Below are 19,810 nucleotides of genomic sequence, written 5' to 3'. Positions count from 1 at the left end.
GTTGCACAGTCAAATTCAACACTGATGGCTTGGAAAAATTCTTTTTCTCATGGAGGTGGAGGGAAATAGTGGATGAATATTTGCCAAATAATAATTCGATGTACCACACTACCCAATCTCTAGGTTAGCTATACTCTCTCAAAGTATACTCCATCATATCACCATGCTGTTTTATTTTCTTCTTAGTGCACATTATCTGAAATTATCTTATTAATGTTTTTTCAATGAAGCAGTATTATCAAATACTTAATAGATACCAGGCAGTACTCAAGTACTAAGGATACATCAGTAAATAGATAAAAACTCATTATCTATCTCCCCTGATAAAATATAAGCTCTGAGAAAGAAAAGACTTTGTCTATTTCATGTTCTCAGTGTCTAGAATAAGCCTAACACATAGCAGATGTTCAATAAAATTTCATTTCATGCATGTATATTATCATAAAACAGATCACCAGTCCAGGTTCGATGCATGAGACAGGGTGCTCAGGGCTGGTGCACTGGGATGACCCTGAGGGATGGGATGGGGAGGGAGGTTTGGAGGGGGAATCAGGATGGGGAACACATGTACACTCATGGCTGATTCGTGTATGGCCGAACCACTACAATATTGTAAATTAATTAGCCTCTAATTAAAATAATTAAAAAATCTTGTTTCATGAATGCCATTAAACATGTATGTAATCTAACTTCATTTGCTCAGATTTCATGCATATAAGACAATTTTGGAGATGTTTCTATAGTTAGCCTTGTGAATTTAAGATACTCCAATTTTTCTGCTGAGAAAAGGATCTGTGCTTAGTATATTTGTAAGTCCAGAGTTTATACCTCAAAGTAACTGAAAACCAATCCTTGAATGTAGTAGTCTCACCAGGGTAAAACCACCTTGAGAGACTTCTTAAGGAATGGACCCCATTGGCTAAGTAAATATTTAATTCCCTTCCAAACAGGAACAGCATTAAAGATAATACAAAGGGATTTTTTACATGGAGTATGTTATACTCAATATCTCATGAGAATTATGTTCACTGTAGATACTTTATTGTCTTTGCTTCAGGGCCCTACTGAAAATAGTTTTAATGATAAAGAATTTGCCCATTCTTGTTAGGCTCATATATGGCAAGCACACAGCATGTGTTGAAGGGTGAAATTAGTTGATACTGACATCAAGTGTTGAGTCATGCTGCTCATTTACTTTGGTCTTTTAAAGTTCTGTTTCAAGAACTTTGTCTCAGATTATGTACATATGGTACCAAACCAAGCAAAAACTTAACAAGAGAATATCAGAACAGATCTGCTCATAGAAGTCTGAACTGCATAATTCAACAGTTATCGCAGGAATGTTTCCAACCCCCATCTCTGAAGCTTTAGTTGTTTTATTTTTACAGTCAACCTATTAATGTCTTATAGTATATATGCTGTGGCCAATCTCACATTCAGATGAAACCAGTCATAGCAATTCTCATTTATACTTTAGGTCTTTAAACATTTTCATGCACTCAGCTTTGAAACAGTATTAGATGCCCTTGATACAATCATTCAAGAGCTGCCACCATTTGCTAAAGAATATACTATTATCTAATTACAGTAGTTCATAGTAAAGTCTAAGTGATCATTAACTATTTATATAGAATTAGTGATATAGCACTGTTGAAAAATGAGAAGTAAGGTTTTATACAATTGTATACCTGGGTCACACAGAGTCGGACATGACTGAAGTGATGCAGCAGCAGCATACCAAGAAAATTTTACCTTTATACTGTAAACAAGATAAATGGCCACACATGTGACCGTGCTGTAAGGGAAATGGAACAGGTGGAGCTGTAGAAGCCCATAAGATAAGGAGTTAAGGAAATCCTCATGGATCAGAGAAGCCTTCCTAGGTTCATTGCCTAAGCTTAAACTTCAAGAATTACTTGTTTCTCCGTATGTCCAACATGTAGGGAAGACTATCCTTGGAGTATATCCAGATTCTGAGCATCACAACTATGGTCACCACTGTCTAAGCCACTAAGTCTTCTGCCTGGAATTCTACAAAAGCCTCCTAATTGGTATCTTTTCTTCTACTGTTACGCTCCAAAATCTGCTCTTAACACAGTAAGCGGAGTCATTTTTTGAAACTTAAGTCATATTAGTCACTTCTCTGCACAAAACCTTGAAACAGCTTCAGTTCAGTTGTTCAGTTGCTCAGTCATGTCCGACTCTTTGTGACTCAACGGACTGCAGCACGCCGGGCTTCCCTGGCCATCACAAACTCCCAGAGCTTGCTCAAACTCATGTCCATCTAGTCAGTGATGCCATCCAGCCATCCAGTGATGCCATCTCATTCTCTATTGTCCATTTCTCCTGCCTTCGAACTTTCTTGGCATTAGGGTCTTTTCCAGTGAGTCAATTCTTCATATCAGGTGGCCAAAGTATTGGAGTTTCAGCTTTAGCATCAGTCCTTCCAATGAATATTCAGGACTGATTTCCTTTAGGATTGACTGGTTTGATAACCTTGCAGTCCAAGGGACTCATGAGTTTTCTCCAGCACCACAGTTCAAAACCATCAGTTCTTCTGCACATAGTTTTCTTTACAGTCCAACTCTCACATCCATACATAACTACTGGAAAAACCATAGCTTTGACTCAATGGACCATTTTTGGCAAAGTAATGTCTCTGCTTTTTAATATGCTGTCTAGGTTTGTCATAGCTGTTCTTCCAAAGAACAAATGTCTTTTAATTTCATGGCTGAAGTCACCGTCTATAGTGAATTTGGAACCCCCCAAAATAATGTCTGTCACTGTTTCCATTGTTTCCCCATTTATATGCCCTAAGGTTATGGGGCCGGATGCCATTATCTTAATTTTCTGAATGTTGAGTTTTACGCCAACTTTTTCACTCTCTGCTCTTTCATTTTCATCAGAGGCTCTTTGCTTCCTTTTCACTTTCTGCCATAAGGGTGGTGTCATCTGTGTCTGAGGTTATTGATATTTCTCCTGGCAATCTTGATTCCAGCTTGTGATTCATCCAGCCTGGCATTTTGCATGACATACTCTGCATATAAGTTAAATAAGCAGGGTAACAATATACAGCCTTGATGTACTGTTTTCCCAATTGGAAACAGTCTGTTGTTCCATGTCCAGTTCTAACTGTGGCTTCTTGATCTGCATGCAGATTTCTCAGGAGGCAGGTCAGGTGGTCTGGTATTCCCATCTCTTGAAGAATTTTGCATAGTTTCTTGTGATCCACATAGTCGAAGGTTTTGGCATAGTCAATGAAGCATAAGTAGATGTTTTTCTCGAACTCTTTTGCTTTTTCTATGATCCAGTGTATGTTGGCAATTTAATCTCTGGTTCCTCTATGTTTCCTAAATCCATCTAAAATATCTGGAAGTTCATGGTTAGCGTACTATAGAAGCCTGGCTTGGAGAATTTTGAGCATTACTTTGCTAGCGTGTGAGATGAGTGTAATTGTACATAGTTTGAGCATTCTTTGGCTTTGCCTTTCTTTGGAATTGGAATGAAAACTGACCTTTTCCAGTCCTGTGGCCATGGCTGAGTTTTCCAAATTTGCTGGCTTATTGAGTTCATCATTTTAATAGCATCATCTTTTAGGACTTGAAATAACTCAGCTGGAATTCCATCACCTTCACTAGCTTTGTTTGTAGAGATGCTTCCTAAGGCACACTTGACTTGACATTCCAGGATGCCTGGGTCTAGGCTGGTGATCACACCATCATGGTTATCTGGGTCAGGAAGATCTTTTTTGTACAGTTCTTCTGTGTATTCTTGCCACCTCTTCTTAATATCTTTTGCTTCTATTAGGTCCATATCATTTCTGTCCTTTATTGTGCCCATCTTTGCATGAAATGTTCCCTTGGTATCTCTAATTTTCTTGAAGAGATCTCTAGTCTTTCCTGTTCATTTTTTTCCTGTATTTGTTTACATTGATCACTGAGGAAGGCTTTCTTATCCCTCCTTGCTGTTCTTTGGAACTCTGCATTCAAATGCATATATCTTTCCTTGTCTCTTTTGCCTTTAGCTTCTCTTTTTTTTTTCAGCTATTAGTAAAGCCTCCTTGTACAACCATTTGCCCTTTTTGAGTTTCTTTTTCTGGGGGATTGTCTTAATCACGGCCTCATGTACAGTGTCACAAAACTCCGTCCATAGTTCTTCAAGCACTCTGTCTATCAAGTCTAATTCCTTGAATCTATTTGTCACTTCCACTGTTTAATCATAAGGGATTTGATTTAGATCATACCTGAGTGGTCTTAGTAGTTTTCTCTGCTTTCTTCAGTTTGAGTCTGAATTCAGCAATAAGGAGTTCATGATCTGAGCCACAGTCAGCTCCCAGTCTTGTTTTTGCTGACTGTAGAGCCTCTGCATCTTTGGCTGCAAAGAATATAATCAATCTGATTTCAGTATTGACCATCTGGTGATGTCCATGTTGTTTCTTGTGTTTTTGGAAGAGAGTGTTTGCTGTGACCAGTGTGTTCTCTTGTCAAAACTCTGTTAGCCGTTGCCCTGCTTCATTTTGTTCTCCAAGGTAGAATTTTCCATCTCACTCTAAAAGTTGGTCGTTGCAACATCATATATGACCCTTGTGACCTGGTCCCCTGTTTCTTTTCTTACCTCTTAAAAACACCAAACAGAACAGAGAAATATTGCAACTTTCTCATAGGTTTTTGCTGTCATCTAATACTGCATTCAGTGTTTTCAAAATGTTACTAAATTGAACCCATGGGTGAAATTGAAAACTGAGAATCTTGATTTAGTAAGTACAGTTAACTAAGCATTGTTTCAGATTTGACCCACATATCATTTTGAGGCATCTTTTTCAGCTATGACAGCCATTAAAACCAAGTGCAAAAATAAATGATATCTAGAGCCAAATTGCTGTATTGCAGTGTACTAAACCAAGATTTTCAAGTATAGTGAAATATTGTTCAATTGTATGAATCTCACTTTTAAAAAAATTGTGTATTTCATATTATGCATAATATGTTAGTAAAAAATACAAATATATGTTCATAATTAATAAAAAGCATTACTTAGTGGTAAAGTGTTTCTATTTTAGATCAGTGGTTTTCTCCACACTCATGTCTAGGACAAGATTCCCATAAAAACTTTTTAAACTAGGTAGTATAGTGAGAAAACCAGTTTCATGCTTTTGCTGAGAAAGTTAGCTATTCAGTTTGTTCTCTCATTTCAAATTGGAAGAGAATATTTGACAGGGAGAAACAAGATGGAAAGAGATGTAACACAGATGTCACAATTCATTTGTGCCACCATTATTTTAGTGCTATATTTAAAGTTATTTTAAAATATAGTTTGCTCCCTAAGAGCTTCAGTATTAAAAAAAAGAATATTTGTTACATTTGTTTGTTTTATTGCTTTAATATTGATAGGAAAGCTAGGAGCTTAAGGAAGAGTAGAGAATCAATAAGACTTATAGCATTTCAGAAAATAGCTAGATTGCTTGTGGAGTAGTCCAGAATGAATTTTTTTTTATTGAGGTATAGTTGATGGACAAAATTATGTTTCAGGTATCCAGCATAGTGATTCAGAATTCTAAGTTATATTCCTTTTATGTGTGTGTATATGTGTGTGTCAGTTACTTAGTTGTGTCCGACTCTTTATAACCCAGGGACTGTAGCCCGCTAATATGGAGTATTGAGTAGAGTTCCTTGTGGTATAAAGCAAGTTTGTATTAGGTAATCTATTTTATATATAGTAGTGTGCATATGTCAATCCCAGTCTCCCAGTTAATCCCTCTGCCTCTTATCCTCTGGTAACCATGACTTGGTTTTGTACATCCATGACTTTACTTCTATTTTATAAATAAGTTCATTGTACCCTTCTCAGGTGGCACTTGTGGTAAAGAACCCACTTGCCAATGCAAGAGAAGTGAAAAACGTGGGTTTGATCCCTAGATCAGGAAAATCCCCTGGAGAAGGGTATGGCAACCCACTCCAGTATTCTTGCCTGGAGAATCTATGGACAGAGGAGCCTGGTGGGCTACAACCCATAGGGTTGCAAAGAATCGGATGCAACTGAAGCAACTTAGCACCCATGTTTTAGGTTCCATGTATAAGCAATAATAGATGATATATGTCTTTCTGTGTCTGACTGACTTCACAGAGTATGACAATCTCTAGGTCCATCCATGTTGCTACAAATGGCATTATTTTGTTCTTTTTTTGTTTTTTGGCTGGGTAAATTCCATTGTATATGTATACCACATTTTCTTTATCCATTCCTCTGTTGATGGACATTTAGATTTCTTCCATGTCCTGGCTATTGTGAATAGTACTGCAGTGAACATTGGGGTGCATTATCTTTTTGAATTATGGTTTTCTACAGGTATATGCCCAGAAGTTGGATTGCTAAGTCATATGGTAGTTCAATTTTAATTTTTTTTTAATTTTTAAAAACATTTTTTTAATTGAAGAATAGTTGCTTTACAGAATTTTGTTATTTTCTGTCAAACTTCAACATGAATCAGCCATAGATATACATATATGCCCTCCCTTTTGAACCTCCCTCCCATCTCCTGCCCCATACCACCCCTCTAAATTGATACAGAGCCCCTGTTTGAGTTTCCTGAGCCATACAACAAATTCCTGTTGGCTATCTATTTTATGTATGGTAATGATGCTTTCGAACTGTGGTCTTGGAGAAAACTCTTGAGAGTCCCTTGGACTGCAAGGAGATCCAACCAGTCCATTCTGAAGGAGATCAGCCCTGGGATTTCTTTGGAAGGAATGATGCTAAAGCTGAAACTGCAGTACTTTGGCTACCTCATGCGAAGAGTTGACTCAGTGGAAAAGACTCTGATGCTGGGAGGGATTGGGGGCAGGAGGAGAAGGGGACGACAGAAGATGAGATGGCTGGTTGGCATCACTGACTCGATGGACGTGAGTCTGAGTGAACTCCGGGAGTTGGTGATGGACAGGGAGGCCTGGCGTGCTGCTATTCATAGGGTCGCAAAGAGTCAGACACGACTGAGTGACTGAACTGAACAATGTAAGTTTCCATGTTACTCTTTCCATGCATCTCACCCTCTCCTCCCCTCTCCCCATGTCCATAAGTCTATTCTCTATGCCTTTTTCTCCATTGCTGCCCTGTAAATAAATTCTTCAGTACCATTTTTCTAGATTTCCATATTTGTGTGCTAGAATACAATATTTATCTTTCTCTTTCTGACTTATTTTAGTTTTTTAAGGAACCTCTTAGGTTGTGTTTTAAAGAACTGTTCTCCATAGAAGCTGTACTAGTTTACACTCCCACCAAAAGGTGTAGGAGACCTCTCTTTTCTCCCCACCCTGTCCAGCATTTATTGTTTGTAGTTTTTTTGTTGATGGCTATTCTGAACAGTGTGAGATGATACCTCATTGTGTGTAGTTTCTATTTGCATTTCTCTAATAATTAGTAATGTTGAGCATCTTTTCATGTGCTTTTTAGCCATCTGTAGTCTTCTTTGCATAAATGTAAATTTAAAACTTCTTTCTTTTAAACTTAAATTTATTTATTTTAATTGGATGCTGATTACTTTACAATATTATGTTGCTTTTGCCATACATCAACATGAATCCACCACAGGTGTACAGGTGTTCCCCATCCTGAACCCCCCTCCCACCTCCCTCCCCGTACCATCCTTCTGGGTCATTCCCCATTTTTTGATTGGGTTATTTTTATTATTATTATTATATATTAAGCTATATGAGGTGTTTGTATATTTTGAAGATTAAACCCTGTAGTTGCTCATTTTTTACAAATATTTTCTCCTATGCTAGTTCAGTTCAGTTCAGTCGCTCAGTACTGTCCGACTCTTTGCGACCCCATGAATCACAGCACGCCAGGCCTCCCTGTCCATCACCAACTCCCGGAGTTCACTCAGACTCACATGCATCGAGTCAGTGATGCCAACCAGCCATCTCATCCTCTGTCGTCCCCTTCTCCTACTGCCCCCAATCCCTCCCAACATCAAAGTCTTTTCCAATGCGTCAACTCTTCACATGAGGTGGCCAGAGTACTGGAGTTTCAGCTTTAGCATCATTCCTTCCAAAGAAATCCCAGGGCTGATCTCCTTCAGAATGGACTGGTTGGATCTCCTTGCAGTCCAAGGGACCCTCAAGAGTCTTCTCCAACACCACAGTTCGAAAGCATCAATTCTTCAGCGCTCAGCCTTCTTCACAGTCCAACTCTCACATCCATACATGACCACTGGAGAAACCATAGCCTTGACTAGACGGACCTTAGTCGGCAAAGTAACGTCTCTGCTTTTGAATATGCTATCTAGGTTGGTCATAACTTTTTCTCCAAGGAGTGAGCGTCTTTTAATTTCATGGCTGTAGTCACCATCTGCAGTGATTTTGGAGCCCAAAAAAATAAAGTCTGATATTGTTTCCACTGTTTCCCCATCTATTTCCCATGAAGTGATGGGACCAGATATCATGATCTTTGTTTTCTGAATGTTGAGCTTTAAGCCAACCTTTTCACTCTCCGCTTTCACTTTCATCAAGAGGCTTTTTAGCTCCTCTTCACTTTCTGCCATAAGGGTGGGGTCATCTACATATCTGAGGTTATTGATATTTCTCCCGGCAATCTTGATTCCAGCTTGTGTTTGTTCCAGTCCAGCGTTTCTCGTGATGTACTCTGCATATAAGTTAAATAGGCAGGGTGACAATATACAGCCTTGACGTACTCCTTTTCCTCTTTGGAACCAGTCTTTTGTTCCATGTCCAGATCTAACTGTTGCTTCCTGACCTGCATACAGATTGCTCAAGAGGCAGGTCAGGTGGTCTGGTATTCCCATCTCTTTCAGAATTTTCCACAGTTTATTGTGATCCACACAGTCAAAGGCTTTGGCATAGTCAATAAAGAAGAAATAGATGTTTTTCTGGAACTCTCTTGCTTTTTCCATGATCCAGCAGATGTTGGCAATTTGATCTCTGGTTCCTCTGCCTTTTCTAAAACCAGCTTGAACATCAGGAAGTTCACAGTTCATGTATTGCTGAAGCCTGGCTTGGAGAATTTTGAGCATTACTTTACTAGCCTGTGAGATGAGTGCAATTGTGCAGTAGTTTGAACATTCTTTGGCATTGCCTTTCTTTGGGATTGGAATGAAAACTGACCTTTTCCAGTCCTGTGGCCACTGCTGAGTTTTCCAAATTTGCTGGCATATTGATTGCAGCACTTTCACAGCATCTCCTATACTAAGTTATGTCTTTTTGTTTATAGTTTTGTTGCACAAGAAGTTTTAAGTTTAAATAGATCCCACTTGTTTACTTTTGTTTTTGTTTTCATTAGGAGGTGGGTCCAAAAAAAAAAAAACATGTTGCTATCAAAGAGTTGTTTATATCAAAGAGTGTCTGCCTATGTTTTCCTCTAAGAGTTTTATTGTGTCTAGACTTACAATTAAATACTTAATCCATTTTGAATTTATTTTTGTATATGTTGTTAGGAAGTGTTCTAATTTCATTCCATTACATGTAGCCATGTGGTTTTCCCAGCACCACTTATAGAAGAGACTGTTTTTTCTCCATTTATATTCTTGCCATCTTTGTCATAGATTTGGTGACGTAGGTGTATGGCTTATCTCTGGTCCTTCTATTTTGTTGCATTGAGCTACATTTCTGTTTTTGTGCCAGTATGCTGTCTTGATTATTGTAGCTTTATCATATAGTCTTATGTCAGGGAGCCTGATTACTCCAGCTCTTCCTTTCTTTTTCAAGGTTGCTTTGACTATTTGGGGTCTTTTCTGTTTGTGTACAAATGTCTTTCTTTGTCTGGCTTATTTCACTTAGCATAATGTTCTCAAGTCCATCCATGCTATTGCAAATGAAATAACTTCTAAGCAATAGTGATAAACTATAATTTACTTTTCTAGAAAACAGGATTGAGGTAGAACTCATGAGTAAATTCATCAATAAATTAAATACCATATTTACATGACACACAAGTAATATAAAATTTGTTCTTATTTTCAAGGGCTTATGAGATGATCTGTCAAAAGCTATATTTAAAAATTAATGCATTATATGAGGCAGTACAGGATTGTTGTAATACTTAACTCTGCCTGTCATTGCTCTGAGCCGTCAGAAAAAGGACCATCAGGAAAGACTGAAATGTAACAGAAAAGACTATTAGAGACTAGCTCTTCGTCTAACCTTGAAGAACTGTGACCAGCAGTACCAATTCCCCATATAATATAAAATCTCCCCTTCTGCCTACTAATAGAATGCCAAGGTTATTTAAGGTAGCACTTTAATGATTTATGACAAACACACAACTCCTCAAATTCCTCTACAAGCCTTTAATGGCCATGTAACCTAATTCTAGGCACTGTGGTGCCAAAGGGAGTCTATTGTGTGAGAGTTTTAAGAGAGCTATTGTTTTCCTGGTAAAAAGGGACAGACCTCTTTGGCAAGTGTGTGTTTTGCATGTCCTTTCTCTCTTTTTTTCCCCACGTAGAGCATAGGCTAATGCCTGAAGGTGCAGTCGCCATCTTATAACAAAAGGGAAAAATATATGCTGAAGATAGACAGCATAATAAAAAGCAGAGATATTACTTTACCAAAAAGGTCCATATAGTCAAAGCTGTGGTTTTTCCAGTAGTCACGTATGGATATGAGAGTTGGACTATAAAGAAAGCTGAGCACTGAAGAGTTGATGCTTTTGAACTGTGGTGTTGGAGAAGACCCTTGAGAGTCCTTGGACTGTAAGGAGATCCAGCCAGTCCATCCTAAATGAAATCAGTCCTGAGTATTCATTGGAAGGACTGATGCTGAAGCTGAAGCTGCAATACTTTGGCCACCTGATGTGAAGAACTGACTCTTTTGAAAAGACCCTGATGCTGGGAAAGAGTGAAGGCAAGAGGAGAAGGGGATGACAGAGGATGAGATGGTTGAATGGCACCCTTAACTTGATGGATATGAGTTTGAGCAAGCTCTGGGAGTTGGTGATAGACAGGGAAGCCTGGTGTGCTGCAGTCCATGGGGTCGCAAAGAGTCAGACATGATTGAGTGACTGAACTGAACTGAAGATAGGTGTGGAAGAAAAAGTCTGGTTTCTGGACTCTTTACCATCTCTGCCCTGTATACCCCCAGGCCTTGATGCATTAAATAATAAAATCTTGTTTAAGCCACTGTTTTTAATTTGTCTGTTGCACACAGTCTGAAGGACGAAAAAGATGTTTGAGGTTAGAGTAAGTAAAAAAGTGAAAGAAAAAAAGCATCAAGTCACAGTTAAATTACTAATATGAGAGTATAGTGAAGAGACTGAAGGCCACTAAAATGAAGTTTATATTGACTCACTATATTTAAATGGACAAATTTCCATAACTATTTTAGGAAAATTTTTTAAATTATTTTCTTTGTTATCATTTATGAATTATCAGAAAAAACTTGGCATTCTTCTGTCCATTTTTCTTAAATGAAGGCAGAATTCCATAGGTCCCTATATGTAAAAGTATTCAATAGTCCATCAGTCAGTTGTAGATTTCTTCGAGCTTTCCCCATTAAAGACCTTAAACTATCATGAAGGATAAGCTATTTCAGTAATTTTTCATGTTTTTCCAACAACTTTACACCACAGAAATGCTCTACTCAGACATCAATTTGTCATCTGCAGGATTGACACATCCAGCATTATTTCAAAGAAATCATATTGCTTGTTTTCTTAGCTGCAATCCAGTAATCTCTGATTTAAACAAAGGACAAGGAAAATTCTCAAAAGTAGCAAAATATATAAGATAGTGAGTATAGCTTCGGAGAAGGCAATGGCACCACACTCCAGTACTCTTGCCTGGAAAATCCATGGACGGAGGAGCCTGGTAGGCTACAGTCCATGGGGTCGCTAAGAGTTGGACACCACTGAGTGACTTCACTTTCACTTTTTATTTTCATGCATTAGAGAAGGAAATGGCAACCCACTCCAGTGTTCTTGCCTGGAGAATCCTAGGGACAGGGGAGCCTGGTGGGCTGCCGTCTATGGGGTTGCACAGAGTCAGACACGACTGAAGTGACTTAGCAGCAACAGCAGCAGAGTATAGCTTAATTGTATTCAAACTGAAAAATGTCAATCTCTTTAAGGAGAAAGGTTTAAAATCATGTAGTTTAATAAAAGTAGTTAGCATTCAGTGCATCTCTGGTGAGAAGGAACTAGTCGAGTTTCATGTAGAGAAAAGTAGGAGTCACTGAAATCCCTTTTTCTGATCCCCTTGGGAGGAGGGAAAGAATGAATAGGTGCAGCCATACACTGAAGAACATTTCCTCTACTTTCATGGCTGAAATTCATGTATTCTAAATCTCGTAGCGTGTTTGGAACTAGGGTATAAATTGCAAAATTTGATTGTGATTTAAAAGTACCTGTTGTGATTTAAAAGTACATGAATTCTTATTATGAGTAAGGTTATTATGAAAAGAATTGGTGTTGAAAATGTCACTTTAGGAATTGAAAAGATTATTGATTGATGAGTTCTATTATGTATATACATTCAGTATCAGCCAGAATATGTTGAAATCTCTTACAACTGTGGTCTTTATACTTCTCTGAGATCTTGGAATTGCCAGCTAGTAGGTTGAGGAAAAAAAGGTGTACAACTGAGAAGAAAGAATAATCAAAAAACCACCCTGGATCAATTGCTTCTTTACTACAAGAAGATAAAATATTTCCTAGGAAAAGAAATAAATTATATAATCATGAAATATTTTCATGTCTTCTATAAGGTTTTTTCCCCACAGGAAAGTTTTGAGCCTGTTATTAAATTGTATGTGATGAAATGCTTATGTCACTTAAAAGATTCTTATGCATATCTTTCATTCATCATTTATAGGTCAAGAAAAATTACTGTCTGGCCAGTAACTGACAAATGAAGTTTGCCAGAAAAACAGCTACTCTGTAGCTATAACTTAATCAGCAGAGATCATTTTGGAGTTGCCGTTTCTATTTTAGAACCTTGCATGGTGACAAATGGATAATAGTACTGTGTGTGTATATTTAGTCACTCAGTCATGTCCTACTCTTTACAACCCCATAGAGTGTAGCCCACCAGGCTCCTCTATCCATGGAACTTTTCAGGCAAGAATACACAGCGGGTTGCCATTTCCTACTCTAGGAGACCCTCCTAGACCAGGGATTGAACCCACATCTCCTGCTTTGGCAGGTGAGTTCTTTACCACTGTGCCATCAGTTCAGTTCAGTCGCTCAGTCATGTCCAACTCTTTGCGACCCCGTGAACTGCAGCACACCAGGCCTCCCTATCCATCACCAACTCCCGGAGTTCACTCAAACTCATGTCCATCAAGTCGGTGATGCCATCCAGCCATCTCATCCTCTGTCGTCCCCTTCTCCTCCTGTCCCCAATCCCTCCCAGCATCAGAGTCTTTTCCAGTGAGTCAACTCTTCGCATGAGGTGGCCTGAGTACTGGAGTTTCAGCTTTAGCATCATTTCTTCCAAAGAACACCCAGGACTGATATCCTTCAGAATGGACTGGTTAGATCTCCTTGCAGTCCAAGGGACTCTCAAGAGTCTTCTCCAAAACCACAGTTCAGAAGCATCAATTCTTCTGCACTCAGCTTTCTTCACAGTCCAACTCTCACATCCATACATGACCACTGGAGAAACCATAGCCTTGACTAGACGGACCTTTGTTGGCAAAGTAATGTCTCTGCTTTTGAATATGCTATCTATGTTGGTCATAACTTTTTTTCCAAGGAGTGAGCGTCTTTTAATTTCATGGCTGCAGTCACCATCTGCAGTGATTTTGGAGCCCCCAAAAATAAAAGTCTGACACTGTTTCCACTGTTTCCCCGTCTATTGCCCATTAAGTGATGGGACCATAGGACAGCCGAAATTATAGGCATCATAACTGTTAAAAGCTGCTTCAGTGCTACTGAAAATAAGAAGTGTTACTCATTGCAGCATCTGCTAATGGGCTTCTTTCCTCATTTTATCTTTAAAGAAAAAAGATGACATTTGTCTTAATTATTCAGCAAGGATCAAAGAGTCTTTGATTTTCTTATGCATGTATTTAGTTTTTCTAGATTTCTTTGCTTAAAGAATTGTTACTGAATCAGATGATCTGGGATGTGGGAAACGCTAATGGAGCACTGAACTTTATATACCAGATTATGGAAAAGAACGTATTTTTGTGCCCTGCACTGAAGTGCCGTTTTATTGGCTTCTTCGTATAACAACACAGCTGATGGAAGCATGGCCTTGGAAGAGTTATTCTGGGAAGTGAACACGATAGCAACTCAGAGAATTGCCATTCTATCTTCCCACAGTGAAAAATGAAATGAATCAAAGCATCTGTAAAGCATAAACCAAAGTGATTATTCATTTCTTTCCTTGTTTAAGAAACATGCTGTACACTCCTGCTGCAGTCCTCGCCTCCAACCCCAATGCCAGTAATTGCAGATTCAGATTTACCACAACAGAGTCTGACCCAGAGCTATACCCAAAGAGCAACCACATCCAAGACACAGAAGGAAAGCCAAAAATAATGAAAGGCTCTATATCTGAAAAGATTCTTATTTAAGATCTCAGGTGAGCCTATAGAATTATGGACCCAGGCAATCAGACATCAGTCAGACATGCAGTTTCTTTTCATTTGCCTTGTATTTCTTGAAGTCCTACCAAGAAGTGCTCCAACGGAGAGCAAACAGAGATGACTGCTTAAACAGCACCTTTGCTCCACAGGAAAATTTTCTTTAGGTAAGTAGTCTTCAAGACTTATATAGATTTTTACTGTGCATAAATATGTAATAAGGCTAAAACCAAAAGGCAAATGAACGATTAAACATATCTTTGAAGGCAGAGAAAATTAACTAAATCATATTTGTATCTAATAATCACATATTAATTAAATTATCTCTTTGGTGTTTGGTGCTGGTGTGATATACAGCACCTACATATCTGCACAGTTCTTTGGTTATAAGCAATACAACTGAATCAGGCTAACTTTGGAATAAGGGAGTTTGTTGAAAGGATATCCAAAGCTTGGAGAATTGTTGAAAGGCTGTACCTTAGACTTAGAAATGGGCAAAAGAAACAAGTCATCTTTGGAAATTCAGAGGCAACAACATTGACAGTGGTGTCACAACTTAAGAAAAGCAAACTGGGTAGTGTACCATTACTAGATGAGGACAAAACTAACTATATTCTATGTGTGTGTGTGTGTGTGTGTGTGTGTGTGTGTGTGTTAGTTTGGCTTACATGCCAGCCCTCTGGCTAGTTAAAGGCAAAATTTCTTATTACAGACCATCAGACTGTACCCCATTGGAAAGAATTAATACTCAAATGAAATCTCTCAGAGGTTAAAAGACCACCAAAAGAGACTTTTTAGGAAACAGTATACATAAGTATATTAAATCCACCAGTAGTCTTGTATAAAAGAATAAGTAGCTAGGTATTATCCAAATGAAAATATTTAGCCACCATGGGTTGAATCTTGAAGTCTGAGAGGATGAAGTTGGTGTTTAGATAGGAAACAGAAAAATGGTTTCTGTGAAAGCTTGTCATGCTTCTTAACAAATTTTCTAATTCCATTCACAAAATTAGACTTTGATAACTAGTTGGATAATGACTTGTTTCATAAATTTATTGAACCTGTTTTATGTGCATAATTCTTTGGATAATGTAAAGAAAGATGAGGTAATTATTTTTCACCCCAGAGGAACACAACATGAAGACTGCCTGTCTTGTGAGGTCTACCTTAGGATATGGGCTGGGAAGAAAGCCTCAGTATGTCTAAAAGGGAAGGGATTCTTGATTTCTACCACCTGTCTTCTACCAGGTTTTCTCCTTCCGAGGTCTTTCTCATCTTAGTAAATGGCACACTCACTCAAACCAAAATACTGGGAGTCATCCTCCTACCCCAGTTCACGTAGATTTCCAAGACTTCAAATAATGCTGATTTCATCAAGTTTTCACCTGCTCTCCATCTCATCCTCTCTAATCCAAGCTGATAGCGTCTTTCAGCAGGTCAGCTATGCTGCAGAGTATCTCCTCCATCTCCACAACTGTGTCGTAAGACCAAGCCTGCTTCTATTCCTCTGCCCTCTTCCTCGCTGCACTGTATTGTCCATCTCTGTCTTCTCAAAGCGTAAATCTGATCATCACATTATAACGCTTGAAATCTTCCAAAGTTCTCCTAAATGTTATCTGTTCAGAAAGGCCATCCCTTAGCCATTCTAGCTAAAATCACTCCATACATTCTTCTCCACACCTGCCATACCTCATCCCCTGCACCCCCACCCAGGACTTATTTTTATCTCTTAGCACTTCAGAGTAACTGAAATGATCCTACTGTTTTAAATGGTCCTATTTCCCCTAAAGAATAATAATGTGCTTTAAAAGAAAAAAAGCCAAATGTTCCAGTAGATACCCTATTTTGTAGGCATTCAGTAAATATTTGCTGAATAAATGAGTGATGGTCACAGCAGGGACTGAGCCAGGGGTGATTCCTCTTACTGAAGTAGTTGTTCTATTCAGTAAGGTCTGAGAAAAACCCATACTTACTTTGCTAACTTTGTTTTACGAAAGGTGCCTTCAATGTGTCTGCATCTCACATGTCAATTTTATGTTGGAAAACAAAAAAAGGGTGCTGTGGTCCCTTGCTGTCATTTTCTGCTGCGATCAGTCTTCTGTCTCCATCGAGCCATGAGCATTTCTTGTTACTGGCAGATGAACATGCTTTTTGGCCATGAGAAAATAATAAAAGGTTCTTAGTTCTAGGGCATTCTAAGATTTTTCATAATGTTTTCAGTGCAGTTACCTCCATTCTTTCATTTTATGTAAATAGCTCTGAATGTCATTAAAAATACATGTGTTTGTGACTAGATGGATTTCAGTGCTTAACATCTTGTGTCAATCTTGTTTTTTAAATCCCACTGCCAACCGCTGTGGCCTGGTTGGACCACCCATATTTGAGTTTCTGTGATGCATTCTTTTATGAATAGGGCCTTTTTCCCCTATTGGATTTTCCTACCTATCGACAAATGACTGTTTTCTACTTGCAAGGGAAAAGATACTACACTGAGCGAATTTATACTCCTGGATCAATTTGAATTTCTTGTCAGATTTTTTTTCTTTTCCTAATGTGATATCCTTAAATCAGTAGAAATAATATTCTCTAAAGCTCTAGAATCTGATTTCAAAGAGGAAGAAGTATAATCCAGAATAACAGCAGAAGGAATGTGGATATAGAGAACTCAGAATTAACCCCAGTTCCTCCCCATTTTCTGCATTCCCTTTTTCAATGCCCTTGGCTCTATCAAGCCAGATGTATTTTCTGAGGCCAGCTAGCTGTCTAGCACTCTAAAAGATAGTGTGGGATAAAGCAGGGGTTTGCCAAACATGATCAGCTTGCTGCTTATTTTTAATAAAGTTTTATTGGAACATAGCTACATCCATTTGTTTGCATATTATCTATGGCTATTTGTGTGATACAAGAGCAGAGTTGAATAATTATGACTGAGACATATGGCCTGAAAAGCCTGAAATATTTACTGTCTAGACTTCTGCAAAAAATATTTGCCAGCCCCTGGTATATAAAGAGGGAATTCCCTGGTGGTCCAGTTACTCCCATTCTCATAGAGTTTATGAACTGATTGAATTGGTTGTTATCACATGGAGTAATTGGCAAACAGTAAAAGACAAATTGAATGATACTAAGGAGAATAGGTACCACAGAATGGTTATTGATTGGCAGATAAATCTCATCTATAGTGAAGCGATTATTTAAGCATGCTGAAGTATGGAAAGCTTCCTTGTAATTACTTTCCCCTGTTACTCTGTGGTTTTCTTTGTTGAGTCCCAGATATGCTATAACAGTCAAAGACATTCATAGCATCATTGTCAAAACTTCTCCCAGAAGTATGTCCTCCATCATTCCCCCAAAGAAGTGAGTTGGAGAAATAGAATCTTAAGGCTGCAGCATTGTTTAGAACCTCGCCTCGCATATTATAGATCCTCAGCTATGCTTGAAAAAGTGAAAGAACCTCCAAATGATAAAGGAGGTAAATTCTGTGCAAGTAATAGCTAATCTTATTGACTATTCAGAATGTGCCACCTTAGAATGGTGTTTCTCAGCAAGAAAGCTCCTACTTTTTTAATAATTAAACAGTAGTGGGCATGTAACCCACTTAGCTCAGAGCCTGACACCTGGCACATTACAAGTGCTTAGTTAGTCTTTACTGTCAACATTTAGAGTAAATTGAATAGTTTATTTCAGACAGTATTATGATAATTATGCTGATGAAAGTAAGGAAAGCATATGTTAGCCCTTGATTGCATCACCCTCTCAGTTAAGAAAACATTTGTACTTAGGAAGTGCGTAACAAAGTGATTCACAGTAATGTAAAATTAGCTGTTTCATCAGTGTAGAGAAGACTCTTTTGATTTGGTTGTGCTGATTATCAATAATAGCCCTTTAATATTTTTTAAATATCAAGAGAAATTAACGAGTAGATGAAGCTGTATCTACTCAGCTGCTTCTCTTTATAAAAACCTTTTATTTTAGTTTAATGTAAATTCTAAGGCTACCACTCAATGAATTTTCACAAAGGAAGCACACTTGTGTAACCAGAACGTTAGTCAAGCAGAAAACTGCCAGCATCTCAGACGCCCCGGCCTCCTTCCAGTCACTGCTACTCCCCCAAAGGGAAACTTCTTCCTTAGGAACTTACATTCTAAAGACAAATGGAGGAGATGTTAGCACATTCTTTTAATAAGCCCACAGACTCATCTAGACCCTTTGAGAATAATCTGACATTTTAAGAAGAGAATAGTCTTCAGACACTAAAGTATTTCATGCTAAACATGTCAAAGTCCTTTTAATACCATCCCCAAGTGTGCTTTGGCATGTTTCATATGAAAGCCTTCAGGGGCAGACAGTTATTTTCCCTTTTTAAAATAGAGAAGGAGGAAGGGTTTAATTGTATTAAAAAGTTCATGATTAAAAAAGCAATAGCAATAATCAGTCTGTTGTGGCTTCACTAGAATAGCTATTAGTCAGTCATGCAAACTTCACCAGACATGGAGATATGGAAAGTGAATTGGAAAGAGTCTGTTCTGCTCTTATCTCATGCATTCAGGTAATTTTAACTTTTTATATTTTTCACTAATGTCTGAATAGAATTCATGTATCCCCCTCCTCTTTCTCTGTTTCAGAGGCCATGCTGATCGACACTGACAATTAATTAGGTCCTCTGAATTATATATGAATATCCTATCCAAGAAAATGCTTTGAAAGATATCCAGTTTCCTATTTCTTAGAGTTATTTCCCCATCCTAATTTTTCTGTGTTTTGCTTCATGTTATATGTTTTTAAATTACTTAGAACAAACAAACATAAACAGAAGGTCATTACAATTCTTGTTCCCAAATGTTTAGTTTGGCATCTGATGCAAGGCCTCAATTGCAGGCTGGAGCGCCAGAAGCTTGAGCTGAAGACACAAATGTGGTGCACAGACATGATTCGAATTCGACAGAGTGTTTATATTTTCCCAAGGGCCTCATTAACAAGAGTTAAGCCCTAAGCCCTGTTATTACCAATATATCTTAACAGGTTAACTTTTCTGATTTGTGAAGTAGAGTATCATCTTACATATATACATCTTTAAACAAGCTTCTCTTCCCTTTCAACTGCCCTGTAAAGCTACTACAGAAAGTTTAACACTCAGTCCCTACCACATTTGAAAATGTGTTTTGTTAAATATCCCTTGGCACATAGTCACCCAAGTAGAGTTCTATTTTTTGGTAGTTTCAAAGTTAGAATCAACCTAAATGTCCATCCACAGAGGACTGATTAAATGAATT

The 19,810-nt window shown here is 38.2% G+C and overlaps 1 protein-coding gene across 3 annotated transcripts in view; it reads left to right on the top strand.

The window, feature by feature from the left end:
• Positions 1 to 19,810, top strand: part of CCDC91 (coiled-coil domain containing 91) — a 409,281-nt gene that overhangs the window by 355,698 nt on the left and 33,773 nt on the right. The window contains exon 13 of one of the 3 annotated variants that reach the window (XM_068970285.1): positions 12,821 to 12,919. The exons of the other annotated variants lie outside the window; for them this stretch is intronic. Coding sequence (XP_068826386.1) covers positions 12,821 to 12,853 — 33 coding nt within the window. The 3' untranslated portion in view covers positions 12,854 to 12,919. Of the gene's footprint in view, positions 1 to 12,820; positions 12,920 to 19,810 lie in introns of those variants that run through there. 3 annotated transcript variants of the gene reach the window in all.

The sequence above is a fragment of the Capricornis sumatraensis genome, chromosome 4 (genome assembly GCF_032405125.1).
Source record: "Capricornis sumatraensis isolate serow.1 chromosome 4, serow.2, whole genome shotgun sequence".
Classification (NCBI taxonomy): domain Eukaryota; kingdom Metazoa; phylum Chordata; class Mammalia; order Artiodactyla; family Bovidae; genus Capricornis; species Capricornis sumatraensis.
This window is presented reverse-complemented; position numbering and strand designations above follow the sequence as displayed.